General features: G+C 60.6%; 1 protein-coding gene across 2 annotated transcripts; it reads right to left on the bottom strand.

The window, feature by feature from the left end:
• Positions 1-1,234: 1,234 nt before the first annotated feature.
• On the bottom strand, positions 1,235-10,935 carry MYCN (MYCN proto-oncogene, bHLH transcription factor). Of its 2 annotated transcripts, XR_008915929.1 has the most exons (4): positions 10,584-10,935; positions 9,331-10,091; positions 2,471-6,110; positions 1,235-2,280 (listed from the first exon to the last, which is right to left on the bottom strand). XR_008915929.1 is itself a non-coding variant. In XM_056814788.1 (3 exons), the coding sequence occupies exons 2-3, from the start codon at positions 10,031-10,033 to the stop codon at positions 5,479-5,481; spliced, it is 1,335 nt and encodes a 444-aa protein (XP_056670766.1). In that variant the 5' UTR covers positions 10,034-10,091; positions 10,584-10,935; the 3' UTR covers positions 1,235-5,478. The 2 variants fall into 2 exon arrangements, 1 of the variants encoding a protein (XP_056670766.1); XM_056814788.1 differs by having other exon boundaries at positions 1,235-6,110.
• Between the last annotated feature and the right edge of the window lie 9,658 nt (positions 10,936-20,593).

Here is a 20,593-nt window from a genome sequence, read left to right as displayed (position 1 = left end):
AGTCCACTAAGGAACTTGCTGGACCCAATCTGGGAGGGATGGGATGGAGGCCCAGCATGCTGAATTGGCTTGCAGCTTCGGGCCCCTCACAGAGTGAGGTGGCCTAGAGTGGGCCCAAGGGTTCAGGAGACTCCTCTGGTATTCCAGTCATCTTCTTAGGACACTTTTCCTTTGTAAGAGTCAGCTGGTATTCATTCCCAAACAATCTGGGGTGCATTTCACTGAGGAGGGGACAGAGGCCCAGAGAAGGCAGGTGCCCACCCACCTGCCCCCCCCCCAGATCCCACCAGCAGTAAGGGGCAGAACCAGGAGCTAAGCCATGTCCTCCAACTCCACATTCAGCTCTCTTTCGATGTCCAGGCAATGATGGACATTGAATGACCTGTAATTCTCAGCAAATCCTTCCTGGTGAGGGAGATAATACAAGCATTTACTTGCCTCCTGATCTTGAACAAGTAATTTTCCTTTGCTAGCCTCGGTTTCTTCATCTGTAAAACGGGAAAGCTGGATCATCCCAAATTCCTTCAACTCTGGCATTCTCTGTTCTAGGTCCTAAGGCTCTTTCGAACCAGGGCATTTTTGTTCTCTGTCCTAGGTCCACCTCCTATTCAGAGACTCTTTGTTCCTCTGTCAGAGGTACCCAGGCACACTCACACTCCTGGTATGGGGCAGGAGCCAGGGAGAAGCCATTGGCAGAAGCCAGGAGAGGAGATGGGAGGAGCAGGAAGACCCTTTAAGGGAGCTATACGATAACTTTGTCGGCCAGGGTGGAAAGCCTCTGGGCCAGGTCTCCCCCAAGTCCCACCAGTCTGTATTTTAATGATCTTTTTATTAACCACATTTCTGGGGAAAAGAGAGTGTGTTTAATAATTTGTGCTGGTGGTGATGGAGAATTTGCTGCCTCATTTAACAGCTTACATACTCGGGGAAGGCCATACCAAGCCCAGCCTAGCTTTTTTTTTTGGGGGGGGGAAGAATGTGCCGGCTCCCAGCCTCCATGCTATTGGTTCACACACCCCAGGCAGCCATTTCCCAGGTGCAGAGATCCCATTAAGAATTTCAATGTCTCATTCACTGAAAGCATTTCATATAGTCCAGGCAATTATGGCCAAGAAAGATCGAAAAAAACATGGGGAGAAAGGCCTCGATTTCCATCCTAGGCTCTGTGACCTTGGGCGAGCCACTCCCTGCCCCTGAGACTCAGTCTCCTCCACTGTAAAGTTAGGAGATTCAGTCACTCAATGAACATTTTATTAAGCAATTAGAACATAACAGAAGATAGCCCCAACTGGGGCGCCAAAATAACCACGGTGTGGCTCCTGATGTCATGGAGCTGAGTCTGGGAGAGAAAAGTTGGAATGCAAACACAGATAATAGAGATGGGATTGCGGACCTGGCTCTGACATCCCCTGTTCTAAGCCCCCTCCCAGCCCTGACATCCCCTGTTCTAAGCCCCACCCCCCAGGCCTGACATCCCGATCTCTTTTCTCAGGTTCATCAGAGCTCTGATGTTCTAGTACACACTATCTACTCAGAGCTGGTAGGAGTGATAGTAGAAGACTTGTTTCTTTCCCAAGAAGGCTTATTTGTAACATAGAACCTGGGGCTTTCCTTTAAAACAATCCAGGGGCAGCTGGATGGCTCAGTGGATGGAGAGCCAGGCCTAGAGATGGGAGATCCCGGATTCAAATGTGGCCTCAGACACTGCCCAGCTGTGTGACCCTGAGCAAGTCACTTAACCCCCATTGCCTAGCCTTTACTGCTCTTCTGCCCTGGAACCAATATACAATATTAATTCTAAGACAGAAGGTGAGAGTTTAAAAGAAAAACAATCCAAAAGGCCTTCCCCATCCCAGAGCCCTTTAACAGAAGAGACAGCAGTCCAGCCTCTAACTCTGAAGGAGGGGCTCTCCGCCAAGGGCTGACCCCTGGTCCTAGAGGCCCCCAGAAAGGAGGCCATACCTGACCTCCATCCCTAAAATGCAGGAAATAGCCAAAGGTGGGCAAATCGGTCTCCAGTCACCTCACCACTGTCTGGGAGGGGAGAAAAGGATGTGTCAGACAAAGGGTTAGAAAGAGAGATTAAGGTCTGGGCAGAGTCAGGAGTGCCCTCGAGCCCAGACCAGGCTGCGGACAAGTGAAAACCCTGCCAGGGGCTTCCTGGAGCAAGGAGGGGTCCCCCACAGTCCAGGGGGCCAGACATTCCCCACGCTTCCAGCGGATGGCCATACTCACCCCCACACGATCCCAGTATGTGGCGCTGGGATTCCAGTGGAGACCCTGGAGAGGAGGGGAAAAGGGGGCACCGTGGCAGCCTCAGAGACACAACTGACCAGAGGACCTCAAACCGGCCCCCCCCCCAGTCCTAGCCAGGACCCCCTTCAAGACGCAATGATGCGAGCATTCCAGGACGGATGGAGGAGGCTGAGAAGGGATGTCTGCATCACCAGGTCGGTAGACAAGAACTTACCGAAGCCCTGCTATTGCTGGCCTGGGGATCCCCACAATGAATCACTCTTGGAGGGAGGGAGGAAAGAAGCAGGTGGACATCAGGAAGGCTTCCTGGAGGAGGTGGCACTCGAACTTCTTTGTAAAGGAAGAGAGGGATTCTAGGGGATGGAGGTGAGGACAGAGGGGGGTTCAGGCATGGGGGAGGCCAGTGCAAATGCACGGCCACAGAAGAGGGAACACTGCGTGTGGGAGACATCGAGACGGCCAGTTTGGCCACGTGGTCCCAGGGTTCTGGATGGGGAAGAAGGTAAAGCTAGAAAGACAAACTGGGGCCCCCTGAAGGGCACCGAGACCAGAGGGGGCGGTTCCAGGCAAGCCTCGAGGCACAGAGGCCGGGAATTCCCTGAGGGGCAGGAGCCCGGCCGAGCTCGCCGCGCTCCTGGTGACACCCATTCCGGGGCTTTCTCGGCTGGCCATTTCCTTCTCCCTGGCATGCCACAGAGGAGCACAGAAGTGACTTGCACAGGGCCCTGCGGCGAGTCAGCATCCGAGGCCAGAGTGGAGGCCCAGCGTCCCACCCACGGCGCCACCTCGCTGCCAGAGACCTGAAGCCGGGAGGTGGCGAGGATGGACCAAGAGGGCGGCAGTGGGTGGAGAGGCCGGAGGAGACGGACCCTCGGGGGGCCACGGCCAGGAGGCGGAGGCTGGGCAGGGCTGGAGTGGTTGGCGTGACGCGGCAGGGACGGGGTCCGGAGAAAGGGGAAGAGGCAGGGGCAGAGAGGACAGCCGGGCGCTGGGCAGCGTCCCAGACACGCCAGAGTCGGGGCTCTGCTGGTCCCGGACGATCCAGGGCTGAGGAGTGCCAGGAGGAGGCCGTGACCTCGGCTCTGCCCAGGGGTTGGGCTGAGAAAGGGAGGCTCGGGGTCCCGGACGGAGGGAAGGGCAGACTGTGGAAGGCGTCTTCAGGCTGGGCAAGACGGGAGCCTGTGAAGGCGGCGGGGAAGGGCCGCTTCGAGAGAGGCGTGACCAGGGGGCAGCAGGGAAGGGATGGGGCGAGGCAGAGGGGGCTGGCAAAGGGCACCTTTGGGGAGGCTGGAGGAGACGAGCAAAGGTCTGCAGGAGCTTCTTGGGAGGAGTTCGGGGAGCCGTGAGGGAGGATGGAAGGACGGCCTCGCCAGCTGCTGGAATTCGCCCTGTAGCCAGGCAGCTCGCTCGGGTGGCATCCCGCAGCTCTGCTCAGCGGCCCAAGGTAGGAGCGAAGGAGGCAGAGGCTGTGGTCCAGGGTGGAGGCTGGGATGAGACAAACGAGGAGGGAGCGCAGGAGCAGATTTCAGAGCTGAAGGAGAACTCACCGAGCATCTTCCGTCCAATTCTTCCATTTTACAAAACTGCCTCATCCAAGGTAGGAAGCATTGCACTCGAACTCAGGTCCTCTGAATTCAAATACAGCACTGTCAGTCCTCCATTGACGAATGGTCGTTGAACTGAGCTGTCTGTCCCTTTGGCTGGATGCCTCAGTCTCCATCCCCAGGATCTCAGCATCTCCCAAAGCAGGGGGCAGAGATGCTCTCCACCCCAAGCTGCCTTGGGAGGTAGTGAGCTCCCCCTCAGCGGAGGGCTTTCTAGGCAGAGGCTGGGCCTTCCCCAGATGAGGTCTCCTCCATCTCCCTCGGATGTGTCTGGGGTTCCCTCCCCAATTCCCAACCTTTGGGGAGGCTGCGGGAACCCAATGCCCAGCGTGTGCCCTCGAGGCTCCTTCCATCCTAGACCGGCACCCCGAGGAGGCCGGGAGCTCTGAAGGGCCTTTGTTTGGAGGCGGTTCCGTGGGTGCCCAGCCAGCGCCCCCGCAGAGCCATCCCGAGCTTCTTTGGCTTTGTGACTACCTCGTCGGGCGCCCCGGCTCCCCGATCTCCCCAGCATGCCCGGACCGTGCTCCGGGACCTTCAGGCTTTGTCCAGCCCGCAGAGCCACAGAGAATGTGGGAGGCTGTCGGGCTCCTAAGAGAGCGCCGGGAAGGGGTGAGGCCCCTGAGCAGCCCTGGGAGCGGCCGATTCAGATTCCAGAAGACGCCGGGTTTGGGGACCAGGACGGAGCCCTCGGCCTCCCCAGATCACCGCAGAGAACCACTGGGGCCCCCCCAGTCGCTATCTTCCTTGAGACCCAGACGGAGGCTTTCCAAACAGGGGAGGCCCATTATCCTGGAGAAGGCTTCCACCCAGGGAGTCTGGGGCCTCCCCTCCCCCTCCCCCCCCCATGCTTCTGGGTCGGGGCTGCCCCGGGGGACAGAAGGGCCCCCTCCTGGGCGCCGGGATGGGGAAACAGAGGCCCAGAGCTTCAGTGACTCGGCCGAGGTAAGGTGGGCAGGCGGGCGCTGGAACCTGGTCCCACTGGGGGGGACGTCCGCTCTCGGGGGCCGCCGCCTTCCTGGGGTCCCCCAAACCCATCCACCCCCTTCCCAGGTCCCTCCCGGCCCCTCCGGCCTGGGCTTCCCGCCGAAGGCGGATCGTTCCGGGTGTTTCCCTGCCATTCCTGCCTTGAATGTGGGTTCCCCGCGCCTGCCGGGGAGCTCACTACCTAAGACTCCACGGCCCGGCAGAGCGGGGGGGCGGGCCCCCGAGGATGCTCCCAGAAGCAAGCGAGGAGGCGGCGGCGCGTTCAGTGACTTTATTTCCACAGATGAGGTATTTTAAGCGCTCCTGGGGCAGCCCTGGAGACGCGGGGCCGGGCGCGGTCGGGCGTCCCTCGGCGCGCTCGGCCCTCTCACAACTCATTTTCGTACGAAAATAGAAGTATCAAATGTGGCGGCGGCGGGACAGGCCGGACGTGCTCCTCGCCGCGCCGCGCCGGCCAAGGCAAAGCGGAATCTGTACAGGAGGAGCACCAGGGCGGGGCGGGGCGGGGCGGCCGTCTGTCCGGTCCGTGTGTCCGTGCCCCGCCCGCCGCGTGTGACAGTGAAACATTCTTCATGTCCACCCTTTTCCGGAACCCTCAAAGTGTGCAAAGTGGCGGCGGCGGGGCGGCGGCGGCCTAGCAAGTCCGCACGTGCTCCATCTTGCGCAGCAGCTGCTCCTGCTTGGCGATGAGCCGCTTCTTCTCGAGCTGCAGCCGCTGCTCGTCGGCCTGCAGGGCGCGCACGTACTCGGTGGCCTTCTTCAGGATCACCACCTTGGCCGCCTTGTCGTTGCGCACCAGCTCGGGCACGTGGTCGCGCAGCGTCAGGAAGCTCGAGCGCAGGTCGTTGCGCCGCTGCCGCTCCAGGATGTTGTGGTTGCGCCGCCGCTCGCTGTCCTCCGAGTCGGAGTGCCGCGGGCTGGCGCTCTTGGCCTTGGGCGGCGGGGCCGGCGCGCCGCGGGGGGGCCGCGGGGGCGCCTCGGACGCCCGCGGCCTCTTCGGGGGGGGCGCGTCCTCGCTCTCGGCGTAGGGCGACGGCGCCGCGTAGTTGTGCTGCTGGTGGATGGGCGCGCAGCGCTTGGGGGCCGCCTCCGCCGGCGGGGGCGGGGGCGCCCGCGCGCTCTTGGGGCGCACCGTGATGGTGAACGTGGTGACCGCCTTGGGGCTGCTGGAGGCCGCCGCGCGGCGCTTCTCCACCGTCACCACGTCGATCTCCTCCTCCTCCTCCTCCTCCTCTTCCTCCTCCTCCTCCTCCTCCTCTTCATCATCTTGAAGAGACAAAGTCAGAGTCAGTCACCTGACCTGGGGGTGGGGGGCAAAGGGGGGAGACAAGGGGGGCCCCAAAGGCTGTGCACAAGACCCCGAGTATGGGGGCGGGGGAGACCCACAGAGACAGGCAGAGACAGACAGACACACAGACAGAGACGGAGACAGACAGACACAGAGACAGACAGACGCACAGAGACAGGCAGACAGAGACAGGCAGACAGACACAGAGAGAGACAGGCAGAGAGAGACAGACAAACACAGAGACAGGCAGAGACAGAGAGAGACAGACGCACAGAGACAGGCAGACAGAGACAGAGAGACACAAAGACAGAGACAGGCAGACAGACAGACACAGAGAGACAGGCAGAGACAGACAGACACACAGACAAACAGAGACAGAGACACAGAGACAGACAGACGCACAGAGACAGGCAGACAGACACAGAGAGAGACAGGCAGAGAGAGACAGACAGACACACAGAGAGACAGGCAGACAGAGACAGAGAGACACAAAGACAGAGACAGGCAGACAGACAGACACAGAGAGACAGGCAGAGACAGACACACAGACAAACACAGAGACAGAGACAGACAGACACAGAGAGAGACAGACGCACAGGGACAGGCAGACAGAGACAGGCAGACAGACACACAGAGAGAGACAGGCAGAGAGAGACAGACAGACACACAGAGAGACAGGCAGAGACAGACAGACACACAGAGAGAGACAGGCAGAAACAGACACACAGACAAACACAGAGACAGACAAGACAGAGACAGGCAGACAGACACACAGAGAGAGACAGGCAGAGAGAGACAGACAGACACACAGAGAGAGACAGGCAGAGACACACAGACACACAGACAAAGACAGACACAGACACACAGAGACAGACAGAAGCACAGAGACAGGCAGACACACAGAGAGAGACAGGCAGAGAGAGACAGAGACAGACAGAGACAGACACACAGACAGACACACAGACAGAAACACACAGAGACAGACACATAGGCACAGGCAGACAAGAGAGACAGGCAGAGACAGAAAGACACACCGAGACAGAGACAGAGACAGACAGACACAGGCAGACAACAGAGACACACAGACAGAGACAGGCAGACACACAGACAAACAGAGACAGACACACAGACAGACACAGAGACAGATACACACAGAGACAGACAGATAGACACAGGCAGACAACAGAGACAGACAGACAGGCAGAGACAGACAGACACACATACAAACAGACAGACACAGGCAGACAACAGAGACAGAGAGACAGGCAGAGACAGACAGACACACAAACACAGAGACAGACAGACACACAGACAGGCAGACAGACAGAGACAGACAGAGAGAGACAGGCAGATAGACACAGGCAGACAACAGAGACAGGCAGACACACAGACAGAGACAGGCAGACAGAGACAGACACACAGACAGATACACACAGAGACAGACAGATACACAGGCAGACAACAGAGACAGACAGACAGGCAGAGACTGACAGACACACAGACAAACAGAGACAGACAGACACATAGACAGACAGACAGGCAGGCAGACAGAGACAGACAGACACAGAGAGACACACAGACACAGAGACAGACAGACACACAGACACAGAGACAGACAGATAGACACAGGCAGACAACAGAGACAGACAGATAGACACAGGCAGACAATAGAGACAGACAGACACAGGCAGACAGACAAACACAGACAGACAGACACACACAGAAAGACAGACACAGGCAGACAGACAGAGATAGACACAGACAGACAGACAAACACAGACAGAGACAGACAGACAGACATGGAGACCGAAAGGCAGAGACAGACAGACAGACAGACAGACAGACAGAGAGGCAAACACAGAGACAGACACAGGCAGACAGACAGACACAGACAGAGACAGGCAAACACAGACAAACACAGACAGACAGAACCAGATAGACAGACACAGACACAAACAGGCAGACAGACAGACACAGGCACACACGGAGACAGAAAGGCAGATAGACAGACAGACAGAGACAGACACAGACAGACAGACAGACAGACAGAGACAGGCAAACACAGAAATAGACAGAACCAGATAGACACAGACACAAACAGGCAGACAGAGAGACAGAGAGACAGAGACACAGACAGACAGACAGAGACAGGCAAACACAGAGATACAGACAGACAGACAGACAGACAGACAGACAGAGACAGGCAAACACAGAGATAGACAGAACCAGATAGACACAGACACAAACAGGCAGACAGACAGACAGAGAGACATAGACACAGATAGACAAACACAGACAGACACACAGACGCAGGCAGACACGGAGACAGAAAGGCAGATAGACAGACAGAGACAGACACAGACAGACAGACAGACAGACAGACAGACAGACAGACAGACAGACAGACAGACAGACACAGGCAAACACAGAGATACAGACAGACAGACAGGCAGACAGAGACACAGACACAGATAGACAAACACAGACAGACACACAGACGCAGGCAGACACAACAAACAGGTAGGCAGGCAGAGACAGACAGACAAACAGGCAGACAAAGACAGACAGACAGACAGAGCTGACACAGTTTGAGCAGGAAGCCCTGAAGCCAAAGCTGCAGCCGGGTGGGGCCAGTGGACAGGCTTGGCCTGGGCCCCTCTTCCGGGAAGCCCTCTAGTCTTGCTCCCTTGGCTGCAAAGGCCTCTAAATGTGCCCCCACATGTTGGGGCTGCCCGAAGGCAGGAAGTCCTGGGTTCCAAGCCAGCCTGGACTTTTCCTGGCTGGGTGACCCTGGACTAGTCACTTGGCCCCCAGTGCCTGCAGGGAGGCACCCCGCAGGATGCTGCGCTGAGGGTCTGAGGACTGAGAAAAGGAGGCAGGAGGCCCGGGGAAGAGCCTGAGGGTCCGGGGGACCAGTGAGGAAGCCAAGGCTGCAGGCTTTGGGCATGGGGGAGGGTCACGCCAGGCAGACAGACAGCTCCCTCGGAGGCTAGGACGGTGCGGGAGCCCCCTTGCCCGGCCTGGGCCCCTGCCAAGAAGGCAGCTGTTGGGAGGAAGCGCCTCCTGTGGGCACTAAAGGGTCCCCACCGCGGGGCTGTGTCTGGGGGGCCTTCCCCTCCTCCGAACCCCGCCCCCACGCTGTCCCTTTTGGGGGGCCCCTCGGGCGTGCCTGGGGGGAGGGGGGCCGGCGGGTCTTACCTGAGTCGCTCAGGGTGTCGTCCCCGGAGCAGCTGTTGGTCCTGGTGTCTCCCCCAGAGCCCCGGGGGTGCTGCCTGGCGCCCCCCGACACCCCCGCGGGGGAGGGGGCAGCTTGGCGCTGGGTCACCGGGAAGGGGAAGACCACGGCCGGGTCCACGCACTCGGAGGCGGGGTTGCACAGCTCGGGGGCCCCGGAGGGCGCGACAGCAGCAGCCCTGGCGGGCTGCGCGGAGGCGGTGACGGAGGCCTTGGCCCCCCGGGGACCCGCCTGCAGCTTCTCCGTGACGGCCCGCTCGAGCTTCTCCCGCGCGGAGAAGCCGCTCCACATGCAGTCCCGCAGCACGAAGGCGCTGAGGTTCGCCTCGCCCCAGGCCGCGTGCGCCAGGCCCCCCGGGGTGCCCCACGGCTCGGCCTCGGGCGGCGGCAGCAGCAGCAGCTCAGACGCCCAGTCGGGGGGCTCGCCGCCCCCGGGCCAGGCGGCCGCGGGGCTGGGCAGCCCGCCGGGGCCGCCGCCGGGGCCGGCGCGGCTGGGGGACAGCGGCGGCGTGGGCAGCAGCTCGAACTTCTTCCAGATGTCCTCCCCGGGGGGCGCCGCGTCCGGGCCGCCCGCGTAGAAGTCGTCCTCGTCCGGGTAGAAGCAGGGCTGCAGCGACGCGAACTCCAGGTCCGGGTTCTTGGGGGCCGCGGCGGCGCCCACCGGCATGGTGGCGGCGGCGGGGAGGGAGTGCGGGAGCCACGGACGGAGCGCGGGGAGGGAGCGCCTGGGGGCACACGGAGAGGCGGGCGCTGAGGCTGCCGCCCACCGGGCTCGAACCCTGCCCGGCCCTTCGCTTTGTGCGCCCGCCCGGAGCCCGCCCCGCGGAGGAGGGGAGGGGAGGGGAAGGGGAGGGTCCGAGCCCCCCCAGCCACCACCACAACAACAACAAGCCCGCACGCACCCCCGCCCCGCCCCGCTCGCGGCTGGGGGCTCGCCCTAGGGCCCCCCCGCCGGCTCTCCGCCTGAGGGGGCGGGTTGGAAGGTCGCCTCCGGCGCTCCGGGTTCCGAGGTCTCCCCGCTCTAGTACCCCGCGCTCTCCCGCCCCAAGGGTCCTCCCAGGCGGCCGCTCTCGGCTCCGTGCTCCGTGCCCCGGTCCTGGGTTCTAGGAAGGCGCTTCCCCCCTCGGGCCCGGGCAGACGGCCGCAGCCGCGCTCCCTCCGCGCCCCGGGGGCTGCAGGCGGGGTCGGAGCGCGGAGCTCCTCGGCGGCCCCCTTACCTCCAGCCGGTGGCGGCAGCAGGGAGCGGGCACAGGCGCGGGGCAGAAGCAGCGGCAGAGGCAGCCGCAGAGGCAGCCGCAGCGCCGGAGGCTCCTATGCAGCCTGGGCAGCGGCGGGGGCGGCGGCGGCGGCAGCAGCAGAAGCAGCAGCGGCGGCGACGGCGGCGGCGGCGGCGGCAGCGGCAGCGGCGGCAGCTGCAGCAGTAGCGGCAGCAGCAGCAGCCTGGGCGGCCCTTCCTCCCTCCCTGCGGCCCGCTCCGCCGCCTCCGCCGCCCTCCTGTCACGGACTGCGGCGCCGCGCTGCGCCGGGATATTCTTAAGCCCCAAATTCTGACACACCCGGAGGGGGAGGGGGCCGGGAGCGCGGCGGGGCGGGGGCGGGGCGGGGGCGGAGCAAGCCAGGATCCGGCCCCTCATTTGCATAAAGGCCGGGGAGGCGCCAGCAGCCTTTGGCGCCAAAAGCCCCGGGGCCTTTCTTCTGCTGCTGCTGCGGCTGCCACAGCCCCCGGCCCGGGGCTGCCCCGCAGACTCGGGGGCCCAGGGGGCCCTCTCCCCCGGGCCTGCAAGGGGGGCCGCGCCGTGCAATGACCGCGGCCGCTCGGGGGGCGCTTTGCATGGCCCGGGCGGTGCTAAGGAGCCTCCGCGGCCCTCCCTGGGGGCGGGGGGCAGCAGCAGCTACAGCCGCAGCAGCAGCGTCCGTCCAGCCATCACTGCGGGGCAATGAGGGCCCGCTACCGCTTTCCTCGGTACGAGGCGACCCCTGGCGGGGAGTGGGGACTGCGCGACGCCAGGAGCGCCCTCCCCCGCCTGCGCAGTCCCCTGGCCTCCTCCTAGTGGTACCCCCGCCCTGCCCCTGGGATTTCTGCGCTGGGGGGGAGGGTAAGCCTCAGTTTACCGCTCAGGAAAAGAGGCCCTTCCTGCTGCTCCCGCCGCCTTCTCCCCGGCCCAGTATTGGCCCAGGCGGAGCCCCCGGACCCCGCTGGACCAGCCAGGCATTCCCCAAGCCCCAAGAAAGCTTCTCCAGCCCAGCCGAGGCTAACTCCGAGCCAGGCCTCCCGGCTTCCTCCCCCAGCCCGAAATCACAGTGCCAGGGGTCTGGGGGAGGAGAGACCCCCGCGCGACGTCGTCCCCGCTGGGGTCTGCCCTGTCCCGGGCTCCTGGCATTGCCCCGTGCCCAAGGGCTGCCCCGCACGCCCTGTCCACGCAGCCCGTTTCTGGGCCCAGCGGCGGGCCGGCGGATCAGTGACTTGCCCAGGGTCTCACAGCTGGGATGAGACCGAGGCCACACCGGAACCGGCAGCGCCCAGCACCAAGCCCCTCTTTAATCCCCGATTAAAGCTCTGCCCAGTAGAGGTCCAGAGAACTTCCCGGGGGACAAAGCGCAGTTTGGCCTGAGGAAGGTCCGAGTTCAAGTCCCGCTGGAGGCTGGCCACTGCCTAGATACCCTGGCCAAGTCCCCTGTAGAAGAAGGGGGAGCCTGCAGCCTCGGTCTGGGGGCACCGGGAAGCCCCCGGGAGAGTGGCGGGGCCCAGCGGGACGCCGAGCCCCGGCCTCTCCCGGAATCACACCCGGAGCCCTCGGAGGCCGCCTGGGTCAATGGGCTGATTTGAAATTCTGGAGGGGCCCCGGGCCAGGGAAGGAATCCCTTTGTCTGGCAAAGGCCCCTTTTGTAAACCAAATCCTCCCCCACAAACGGGGGGCCGGGAGGCTGGAGGGGGAGGGGAGGAAGCCCGGCACGCGCCATCGCCCACCCCGAGCCCCGAGTGCGGGGTCCGGCGGCTGCGGGATCGGGAGCCTGGGCACGCGCCTTCCCTTCCCAGCCTCAGTCTCTTCGGCTGTCAGATGGGGATAAAGAGGGGCAGAGAGCCCGGGGGGCGCCTGGCCGTCCCGGCCCGTCCTGCGTTCTCATAGGAGGTCCACCGAGGCTCCGGGGACCTCCCGGGAGCCTCAGTTTCCCCCTCGGTCCAAGGCCTCTCCCTCCCCTCCCCCCTCGGGAGCGCCGGCTCCGGCCGCTTCCTGGCCTCCCCTCCGGGCTTCCCCAATGGGCCGGATAACGATCGCACCTTACATTTGTAAATTGCGGAGGACAAAGCCCTTCCCCTCCCGCCGGATGTGGCCGCCGCTCTGGGCAGTCCGGCGGGGCGGGGCGGGGGAGGACTTTGGAATCCTGGAAGGGGGGGCGGGGGGCGGCCACCCCGGGCTCCCGGGACATCCCGGCCAGGGGAAACTGAGGCAGAGCCCGGGGATGCCGGCGGCGGAGGCGATATTGAGTCAAGGGGAACGGCCGCGCCAGGGCGCGCGATCCTCGGTAGGGCGGCTGTCTCTTCTCAAAGGGAGCTGCCCCCTGGACACCCCCAGGAAGGGAGGCTTTGTCTCCGCCTCCGGGAGTTTTTAAAGCAAGACGTTTTAGATGCCCGGAGAGCCAGGCCTGGACGCAGCAGGTCCTGGGTTCGAATGTGAACCAAGTGACCCTGGATGAGTCCTTTCCCCCACTGCCCAGGCCTCCCTGCCCTTCTGTCTTGGCCCCACACGAGCAGCTCGGGGTTCTGAAGAGAGACCGGGTCCAGGAAGACGCATTGGCTCAAAGTTCCAGCTTCTGTGCGTTTGCCCAGGCTGTGTCCCTTGCCCTGGACAAGGTCCCCTCTGGCTTCCCTGGGCCTTTGGGGCAGCATCTCCGGCTGTCCGGGGCCCAGCAGGACCCGGCTGCTCCTCTGCCCACCCTCGAACTCAGCTCCCCAACCTCCCCGGAGCCCTCTCCAGGACAGGCACTCTGGGCTCTTTGAGAGGGTCAGTGGCCAGGGACTCTGACCCACTCACTGGGGCCTCGGCTTCCTCATCAGCCAGGCGGAGTTACCTGGACAGGTCGCCGCTGCCTGCTTGCCTCAGTCTCCTCATCCGCCCAATGGGCTGGAGAGGGACACGGCCAACCCAGAGCGTGGGAGGCTGACGGCAAAGTTGTGGGCCACACGGGGCCTGGGTCCCCCTCCCCCCAGCCCTTCCGTGGTCGGAAAGGAGCCCCCTCCCCCTCTTCCTGTGGAAGCTGCTACCTCCCCCAGGAAGCCCTCCGGGATCCTGAGGCTCAGGCACCTGCTTTTCATCGACCTGCTGCCCTGGGGCTTCCTTTTAAAGATTGTTTAAACGTCCCCCAAGCCGGCCAGCTTCCATTTTTTGTCCCGGGCAAGCCCGAGTTCTGTCCGTGGGCAGGGGGAGGCCGAGGAGCCGAGTTCCAGTCCAGCCCTTGGCCGGGTCTGGCTTCTCCTCCCTGGGGGTGGGAGGAGATGAGCCCGGAGGCCCCAGATCTCCCATTCTCGGATCCCCGGGAGTTGGTGCCTTTATGTTTGGGGGGGCCACCCCCCCCCACTCCCCAGAGACTGGAGTTTCTGTAGCTTCCTAAAGTTTGCGGAGGGAGGGATGGAAGGAAGGCGCGGCGTTCGCGTGGAAAAGAACGCGAGGACTGCCCGGCGAAGTCACCCAGAGCTGGGTTGGGTGTCGGGTTAGGTGACTTTCCCAGGGTCACACAGCTGGCAAGTGTCCAGACCTGGACCTGTAACCACGCCCCCCGCCCCCGTGTGGTTTTCCTCCAGGCCATGGGGGGCCCCGCGGGGGCTCCGCTCTCTTCTCAGGAGGGTCCCAGCAGCACAGACCCTGGAGACGCTTCCCGCCCCCTTTTCCTTCAGGCTCGGAGCCGCGATTTCCCCAGCCAAAACACTCTTGGGGCAGAAGCTGGATAGCGATCCACAGCATTCGGGATCTTTCTCCAAAGCCCGGCTCCCCCACGCCCTGCCTCCTCCCAGGCTCCCCCGCGGCTCTTTATCTCCTGGCCTTGCACAGCCCCAGGGTTGCCCTCGTCTCGCCCTGGCCTTGCCCATTTCACCTCTAGTCAATTTCAGCTCTTGTGGGTTTCACCTCTGTTGATTTCACCCCGGGTGGCAAGAGTGCACAGCCAGCACACAAGGTGCTGCTCCGCTCCCCTCTTTGCATGCCCCGCCTCTTTGTGCAGCCACCCAAAGCCAGCACTTTCTCCCTCAGCTCTCAGGGGTAACGGAGGGGCTCCAAGAGAGCTGTGTGACTGCCCTGCCCGGTGCAGACCCTCCTCCTCATCCCGGGCTTGCTGCCCTGGCTGCTGCGGGTCTGTCTGCCCAGGATGGGCTGGGAAGGCTGTGGGTTTGCATCTTCGGATTCAGAATCCATGGCCTAAGGGCAGCCGTCTCAGCCCCCTCCCTGACCGGGGCTGCAAAGCTCCTCTGCTTTCCCAGGCTCCGTCTTTGGGTCGGGCTGCAGGAAAATGGTCAGCTCTTCCAAAGACAAGCTGGGCTGAGGGAGCGCATGCATCAGGCAGGACGTGTCCCAGGTGGGAGCCGAGGGGGTGGACAGACATGGAAGGCAGATTCTGGTCAAGCAAAGGGACCGAGTGGCCCCGGGCGCCTGGGAGGAGGATGGTGGCCCCCACAGGACCACGGGAGGGCTGAGGGGTTCTCTTGGGGCGGGGTGGGTGGAAGAATCTGCAGAGCTTGCTCAGCACAGAAGTGTGGAGCCCTGGGGCCACAGGACAGAGAGAAGTCAGCCCTCCGAGAGCAGGCAGTTCAAGGAGGATGAGCCAGCAGAGGGGCCAAGAAGGGCCACCAGAGAGCCAGAAGAAGCCTATGTCTAGGCACAGAGGGGAGTCAACAGATGCTACCCAGAGGGTCAGGGAGATAAGGATGGAGAAAAGGCCATAGAGGTTATGGAGGGGAAGCTGAGTGGCTTCATGGATAGAGAGCTAGACCCAGAGACAGGAAGTTCTGGGTTCAAATGGGGCCTTAGACACTTCATAGCTGAGTGACCCTGGGCAAGTCACTTGACTGCCGTTGCCCAACCCTTCCCACCATTCTTCTGCTTTGGAACCAATACTTAGCATGTATTCTAAGACAGAAAACTTTGGGGAGAGCAGTTTCGGGTGAGAGGATCGGCTGAGGAGCCACATTGCCCAGGAGGAGGCAATGAGTGTAGATGGCTTTTCCTAGTAATTTGACTATGAAAGGGAAAAGGGACAGAGAAGGCAGTGAGTGGAGCATGAGGAGCAGCTTGCCTGGGGCTTAGCTCTGACAGTCAGTAGTGGGCGCAGATGAGTAGAAGGTGAGCACAGGGGTGTCCGCAGGATGGCTTGAAAAGGGGTGAGTGGAGGGTGGGGGCCATAGCTCTCCAGGCTGGAGAATGGCCATTGAGGATGCCAGAGCTTCAAGAAGGAGGAGGAAGCAAGGAATGGTTTCTCAGTAAAAAAATAAAGTGCTTCTAGCTCCCCAAGTGTCTTCGGTGCAGATCCGGGATCTGTAGATTCTAGAGTACCTCAGTTTCCTCCCTTATAGTTCTAGCCCTCTGGACCTCTCACCCAGACTATTACCATACAGTTTGCTGTCCCAGACACATCTCTCATCCATCTCACAAACTCCCCAAATCTTCGTGAGCACAGGTCTGGCAATGGCACTCCCCTGCTCAAGACCCTTTAGGGGCTCCCTAGTGCTTCTAGGATCACCAGGTGGCTCTGGCAGATCTTTGTCTTTCAGTATCTGTCATCCTGCCTGGTCTCATCACTCATCCCAATACTTTGGGGCAAAGCTCCCTCACTCTTTCCTCTCCCTCCTGGTTCCGGGTGCAGATCCAGGCATGCTGCTTGTCTCACACATCCAGTGTGGGGAAGTTTGTTTGGAGGTGGGGTTTGGGGGAGCCAGAAAAAGATTGTCATTGACTGAAAACAACATTGAACTTAAAAAGAAGCCCTCTCATTTTAGAAAAGAGGCGCCACGATGCCCGCTGGGGCCATGCTCTAGCTGTGCAATGGGAAGCGGGGCCCCGTCCCTCTCTGAACCTCGAGTTAGAAGCCCAGGCATGAATAAGAGCCACACTGGGGGCAAAGTGACTTGCCCAAGCTCATGCAGCTAGGAAGTGTTTGAGGTCAGTTTTGAACCCAGGACCTCTGGTCTCCAGAGCTAGCTCTCTGCCCCTTGGTAGGCTCATTCTTCATGTCCTTCCCCAACCTCAGCCAGAAATGAGGGAGAAGCCTGGAGTTTGGGGCCCTTTTTTGGCTATCAGGCGGTCAGCACAGACGCTCCCTCTGCTGTCTAGTGGGCAGAATCTCAGGGACCCCGACACCCGTCCATCCTTCAGGGCTCGTCTCAAAGGCCAATAATTGATTCATTTATTTGACATCAATGGGTTCTGGAGGGTCCCCAGCTAAAGGCAGCCACTTCCCACACGCGCTCTCTGCCTTTGAGGGGAGGCAGCATTATCGTTATACCCATTGACAGAGGAGAAAACTGAGCCCGAGAGGAGTGAGGTGATGGGGCGGCCCAGAACCCAGGGCTTCCGCTAGCTGGAGAGTCCTGCTGGCCGTAGGTGGGATCTCCAAGGGGGGCTCGTCTCCTCCCTCACTGTGACCCCCAGATCCTTCCAGAGATGGGCTGTGGCTCTGAGTTCAGGGCCCTCCCAGCCTTTCTGAGTCTGTTGTGTGGTTCAGGGTTCGGGGGAGCACGCTGCAGGAAGTTGGGGAGGATTCGAATTGGTAACGTGGCTGATGGCAGCCCCAGAAGACTGTGGGGTGGGGTGGGGCGTGTTGTCTTCAGACTGGGGGGGAGGGGCTGCCTCCCTGCAGACCTCCAGGATTGATGCGTCTTTGCTAGCACCACTTACAGAGCATCATTGCCTCTCGGGGCCCTTCCATGGGCTGGGGAAGGGTCAGGAGAGCTGCAGGGGAGGCCAGAGGGCCAGCGCTTGGAGGGGCATCCCGATGCCTGACAAGAACCCCAAGTCTGCGGGCGGATTCCTGCCAGCTCTGGGGGAGGGAGTCCTTGGTAGGCCTCAGCATCCTCATCTGGAAAATGGGAATTCCCCCCCCAGAGGCCGTGGCAGGTCCTCAGTTTTCCCCATAGCAGTGAGGCTGAGGGGAGCCCCCACCTGGGCTCTGGGGGACCCCAGGAGTTCCCGGCCTTATAAGGCTTGTCATGAGTCCCACAGAAAAGCCAAGGAGGGTCCTGGGTGCGGGTCTCCATCAGGCTGGGCCAGGGTCTGGGACTGGACTGGAACCCAAGACCTCCCCCTCCCAGCTGCTCTCAGCCCCAGTCCTTCCACAATGCACAGACAGAGCGGGGGCAGGGAGCCCCAGGCTGTCCCCCCTCCGCTCCCCCCCCCATCTTCACTTCCGGCTGACTTCCCCCACTTCTGGGCCGCCCCTGAGCTGCCTGGACTCCTGGCCCTGCCACGCCACATGGGGCCCCTTAGCCGCAGGTCCTTCCTGCTCTGCAGCAGCCCAGGCAGGGCTTGGAGGGTCCCAGGAGGCCTCTTTCCCCCAGCAACGGGGACTTGGAATGCCCGCCCAGCCGCCCCTGCCCCTCCCCCTTCCCCAGGGAGGGTTGGGGAGGGGAGGCGAGGGGGCGCCATGGGGGGCTTCGCTGAGTCTCTCATTGTGACTCCTTCCTGAGGGCAGAAGCCCTTTGAAGGCCAGAGAGGGAGCCACAGGGCATCCATCCCCACCAGGCCCCTCATGGCCAGCGGCTCTGTCCAGAAGTTCTTCCTCCTATGGAGCCAAAGAGGAAGCCACCTCTTTCCGTTTCCTTCTCAGGTCCACTGGAGCCCCCAGATCTTTTTCGGGTCACTTACCCTCTGACCCCACCCACCCCATGGCCCTTGGGTGACAGAACCTTGGACCAGAGGGCAGGCTGCAGCTGGCTATTGGCGAGACCTGGACACTCCCAGGTGACCCTGGCATCCGCCTCCTTGGAGGTGCCAGGAAAGGGCTCTCACTTCCCAGGACTCGGGGGCATCTTCCCCAAATAGAATGTCAGCCCTGGAGGCCTGGATTCCGCCCCCCTTTTGGATAAGGCTTCCAGCAGTTCAAAGTTCACGTTATAAAAGACTAAATGTAGGGCAAAGTAGTAGGTTATGAAATAAACCCGCACAAATCATCACCCTTTCTAAATCTCACCCACCAAGTCCTACAAGAACCATAAATAGGACAAAATACATGAGCACAAACCTGTCAAAACATACTCAGCAACTACATGAACATAATTAGAAAACACTTCTCATGTACATAAAGTCAGATTTAAATAGTAGTGAAATAATCACTGTCCATGGGTGGGCAGAGCCAACATAATTAAAATGACAAACCTATATGAACTAATCTACACATTCAACGCCATCTCAATTAAATGACCAAAAAAATCATTTTATTAAATTACAGAAAATAAGAACAAAGTTCATTTCGAAGAATGAGAGTATTAAAGTAAAAAAGTATTAAAAAATAAAGAATATTAAAGGAATTAATGAAAAAATGTAAAAGGAGGCGATGTAGCAGCATGAGATCTTTTACTGGCAGCAATGATCAAAGTTACTATCTTGTACTAAGAAATAGAAAAGGAGATCAGTGGAATGGAACAGGAGTAAGGGTTCCTAGTAGCCTTGTGTGGGACAAAAGTAAAGATCCAAGGTCGGGGGGATAAGAATTCACTATTCCGTAAAAATTGATGGAAAGGCTGGAAAGTTGTCTGGCAGACAGTCGGGACAGGCCAAGCTCTTACCGCCTTTACCAAGGCAGATCAAAGCGGATGCGGGCTTAGTCCTAAGGGAGACATCACAGGAATGTACCACCCATCAGATTTGGGGGGGGAGAACTAGTGAGAGCCCTGTGAGATGCGAAATCAATACATGAAATTGACATTTGTCTAAGCTGGTGCACAAATTAAATCAATGTCACCAAGATTAGAAGGGAAGCAGACAATGGGGGGGACACTCGGGTTGAGGTCTCCTATCTGGAACATAGAGAGAGCTCGGTCAGATTTATAAGAATAGGAGCCATTCCCCAAATGATAAATGATCAGAAGAGACAGGCAGTTGGGGATGAAGAAATCAAAGCTATCAGTAACCAGCACTCTGAACCACTCCTGATTAGACGGTGCAGATCAAAGCGACTGAAATATCATCTCACGCCTCTCACACTGGCCACGGGTAAATGGGCAAAATGACGAATGTTGGAGGTGATGCGGAAAACTGTGGAGCTGTCAAGTGATCCGCCATCTTGGAGAGCGAGCCCGAATGATGCCCAGAGGATCAAAGTGTCTCATTTTGACCCAGCAATACCACTCTCGGGTTTGTTTCCTGCAACAGGCAGGGAAAAGGAAGAGAGCCTTCGTGTCTACGGTACTGAGAGCAGCCGTCTTCCTGGTGGCAAAGACCTGGCAGTCGGGGGACCGAGACGTGGCACAGGATGCGGATGGAATGCTGCTGCTCCCTAAGAAAGGTTGGGGAGACGGGGGAAGATCTCATGGAGTTAGGAGGGTGCCGTGCGCAGAGCCGAGAAGGGGTTCCGTCCAGCAACAGGAAGCCTGCATGAAGAACGGCCTGGGGACGGCCCTCAGCAGAGAAAACGGATCTAGAGAAGGCGGGCAGGCAGGTTGGAGACATTGTCTTGTTGCCCCACGACGCCTTCTCACGTGGGGGACGGCAGAGGCTGCCGGGGAACTTCAGTGTGACGCCGGCCCCAGCCTGTGATCTAAGGAAGCCCAAAGAGAGGGTGAAGGACCTCCTCGGGGCTGCCCTTTGGGGGGGCAGAGAAGGGGACGGCCAGGGGACGCCTGAACAGGCCTCTTGGGCTCAGACACGATGATCAGGACAATGTGGGATTGATCTGCAGGAACAGATGCTGAGGTCGGGGCGGCCTGGGGCCCGGAATCGGCTGGACTGGCTCTGGGGCTTCTCCAAAGGATGCTCTCGATCCTCCTGGGGAGGAAGACCCGGATGGACGGATGGATGGATGGATGGAAGCCCGCTGGCTTTGCCGCCTGTGTACTACGATTGGGGGGGGGGGGGAGGGCGAATTCCCTGAGCACATTCTTATTCCCTGACAGTATTCCCTGAACGTACTCCCTGACGTTTTCCCTGGATGTATTCCCTGACTGTATTCCCTGACAGTATTCGTATTCCCTGACCATATTCCCTGACTGTATTCCCTGAGCGTATTCTTATTCCCTGATAGTATT

Source organism: Monodelphis domestica, chromosome 1 (genome assembly GCF_027887165.1).
Source record: "Monodelphis domestica isolate mMonDom1 chromosome 1, mMonDom1.pri, whole genome shotgun sequence".
NCBI classification, from domain to species: Eukaryota; Metazoa; Chordata; class Mammalia; order Didelphimorphia; family Didelphidae; genus Monodelphis; species Monodelphis domestica.
This window is presented reverse-complemented; position numbering and strand designations above follow the sequence as displayed.

Coding starts and splice junctions, on each gene's coding strand:
- MYCN (XM_056814788.1), bottom strand. CDS start 10,033: ATGCCGGTGGGCGCCGCCGCGGCCCCCAAGAACCCGGACCTGGAGTTC. Junction 6,111..9,330: donor CGACACCCTGAGCGACTCAG/GTAAGACCCGCC, acceptor TGTCTCTTCAAG/ATGATGAAGAGGAGGAGGAG.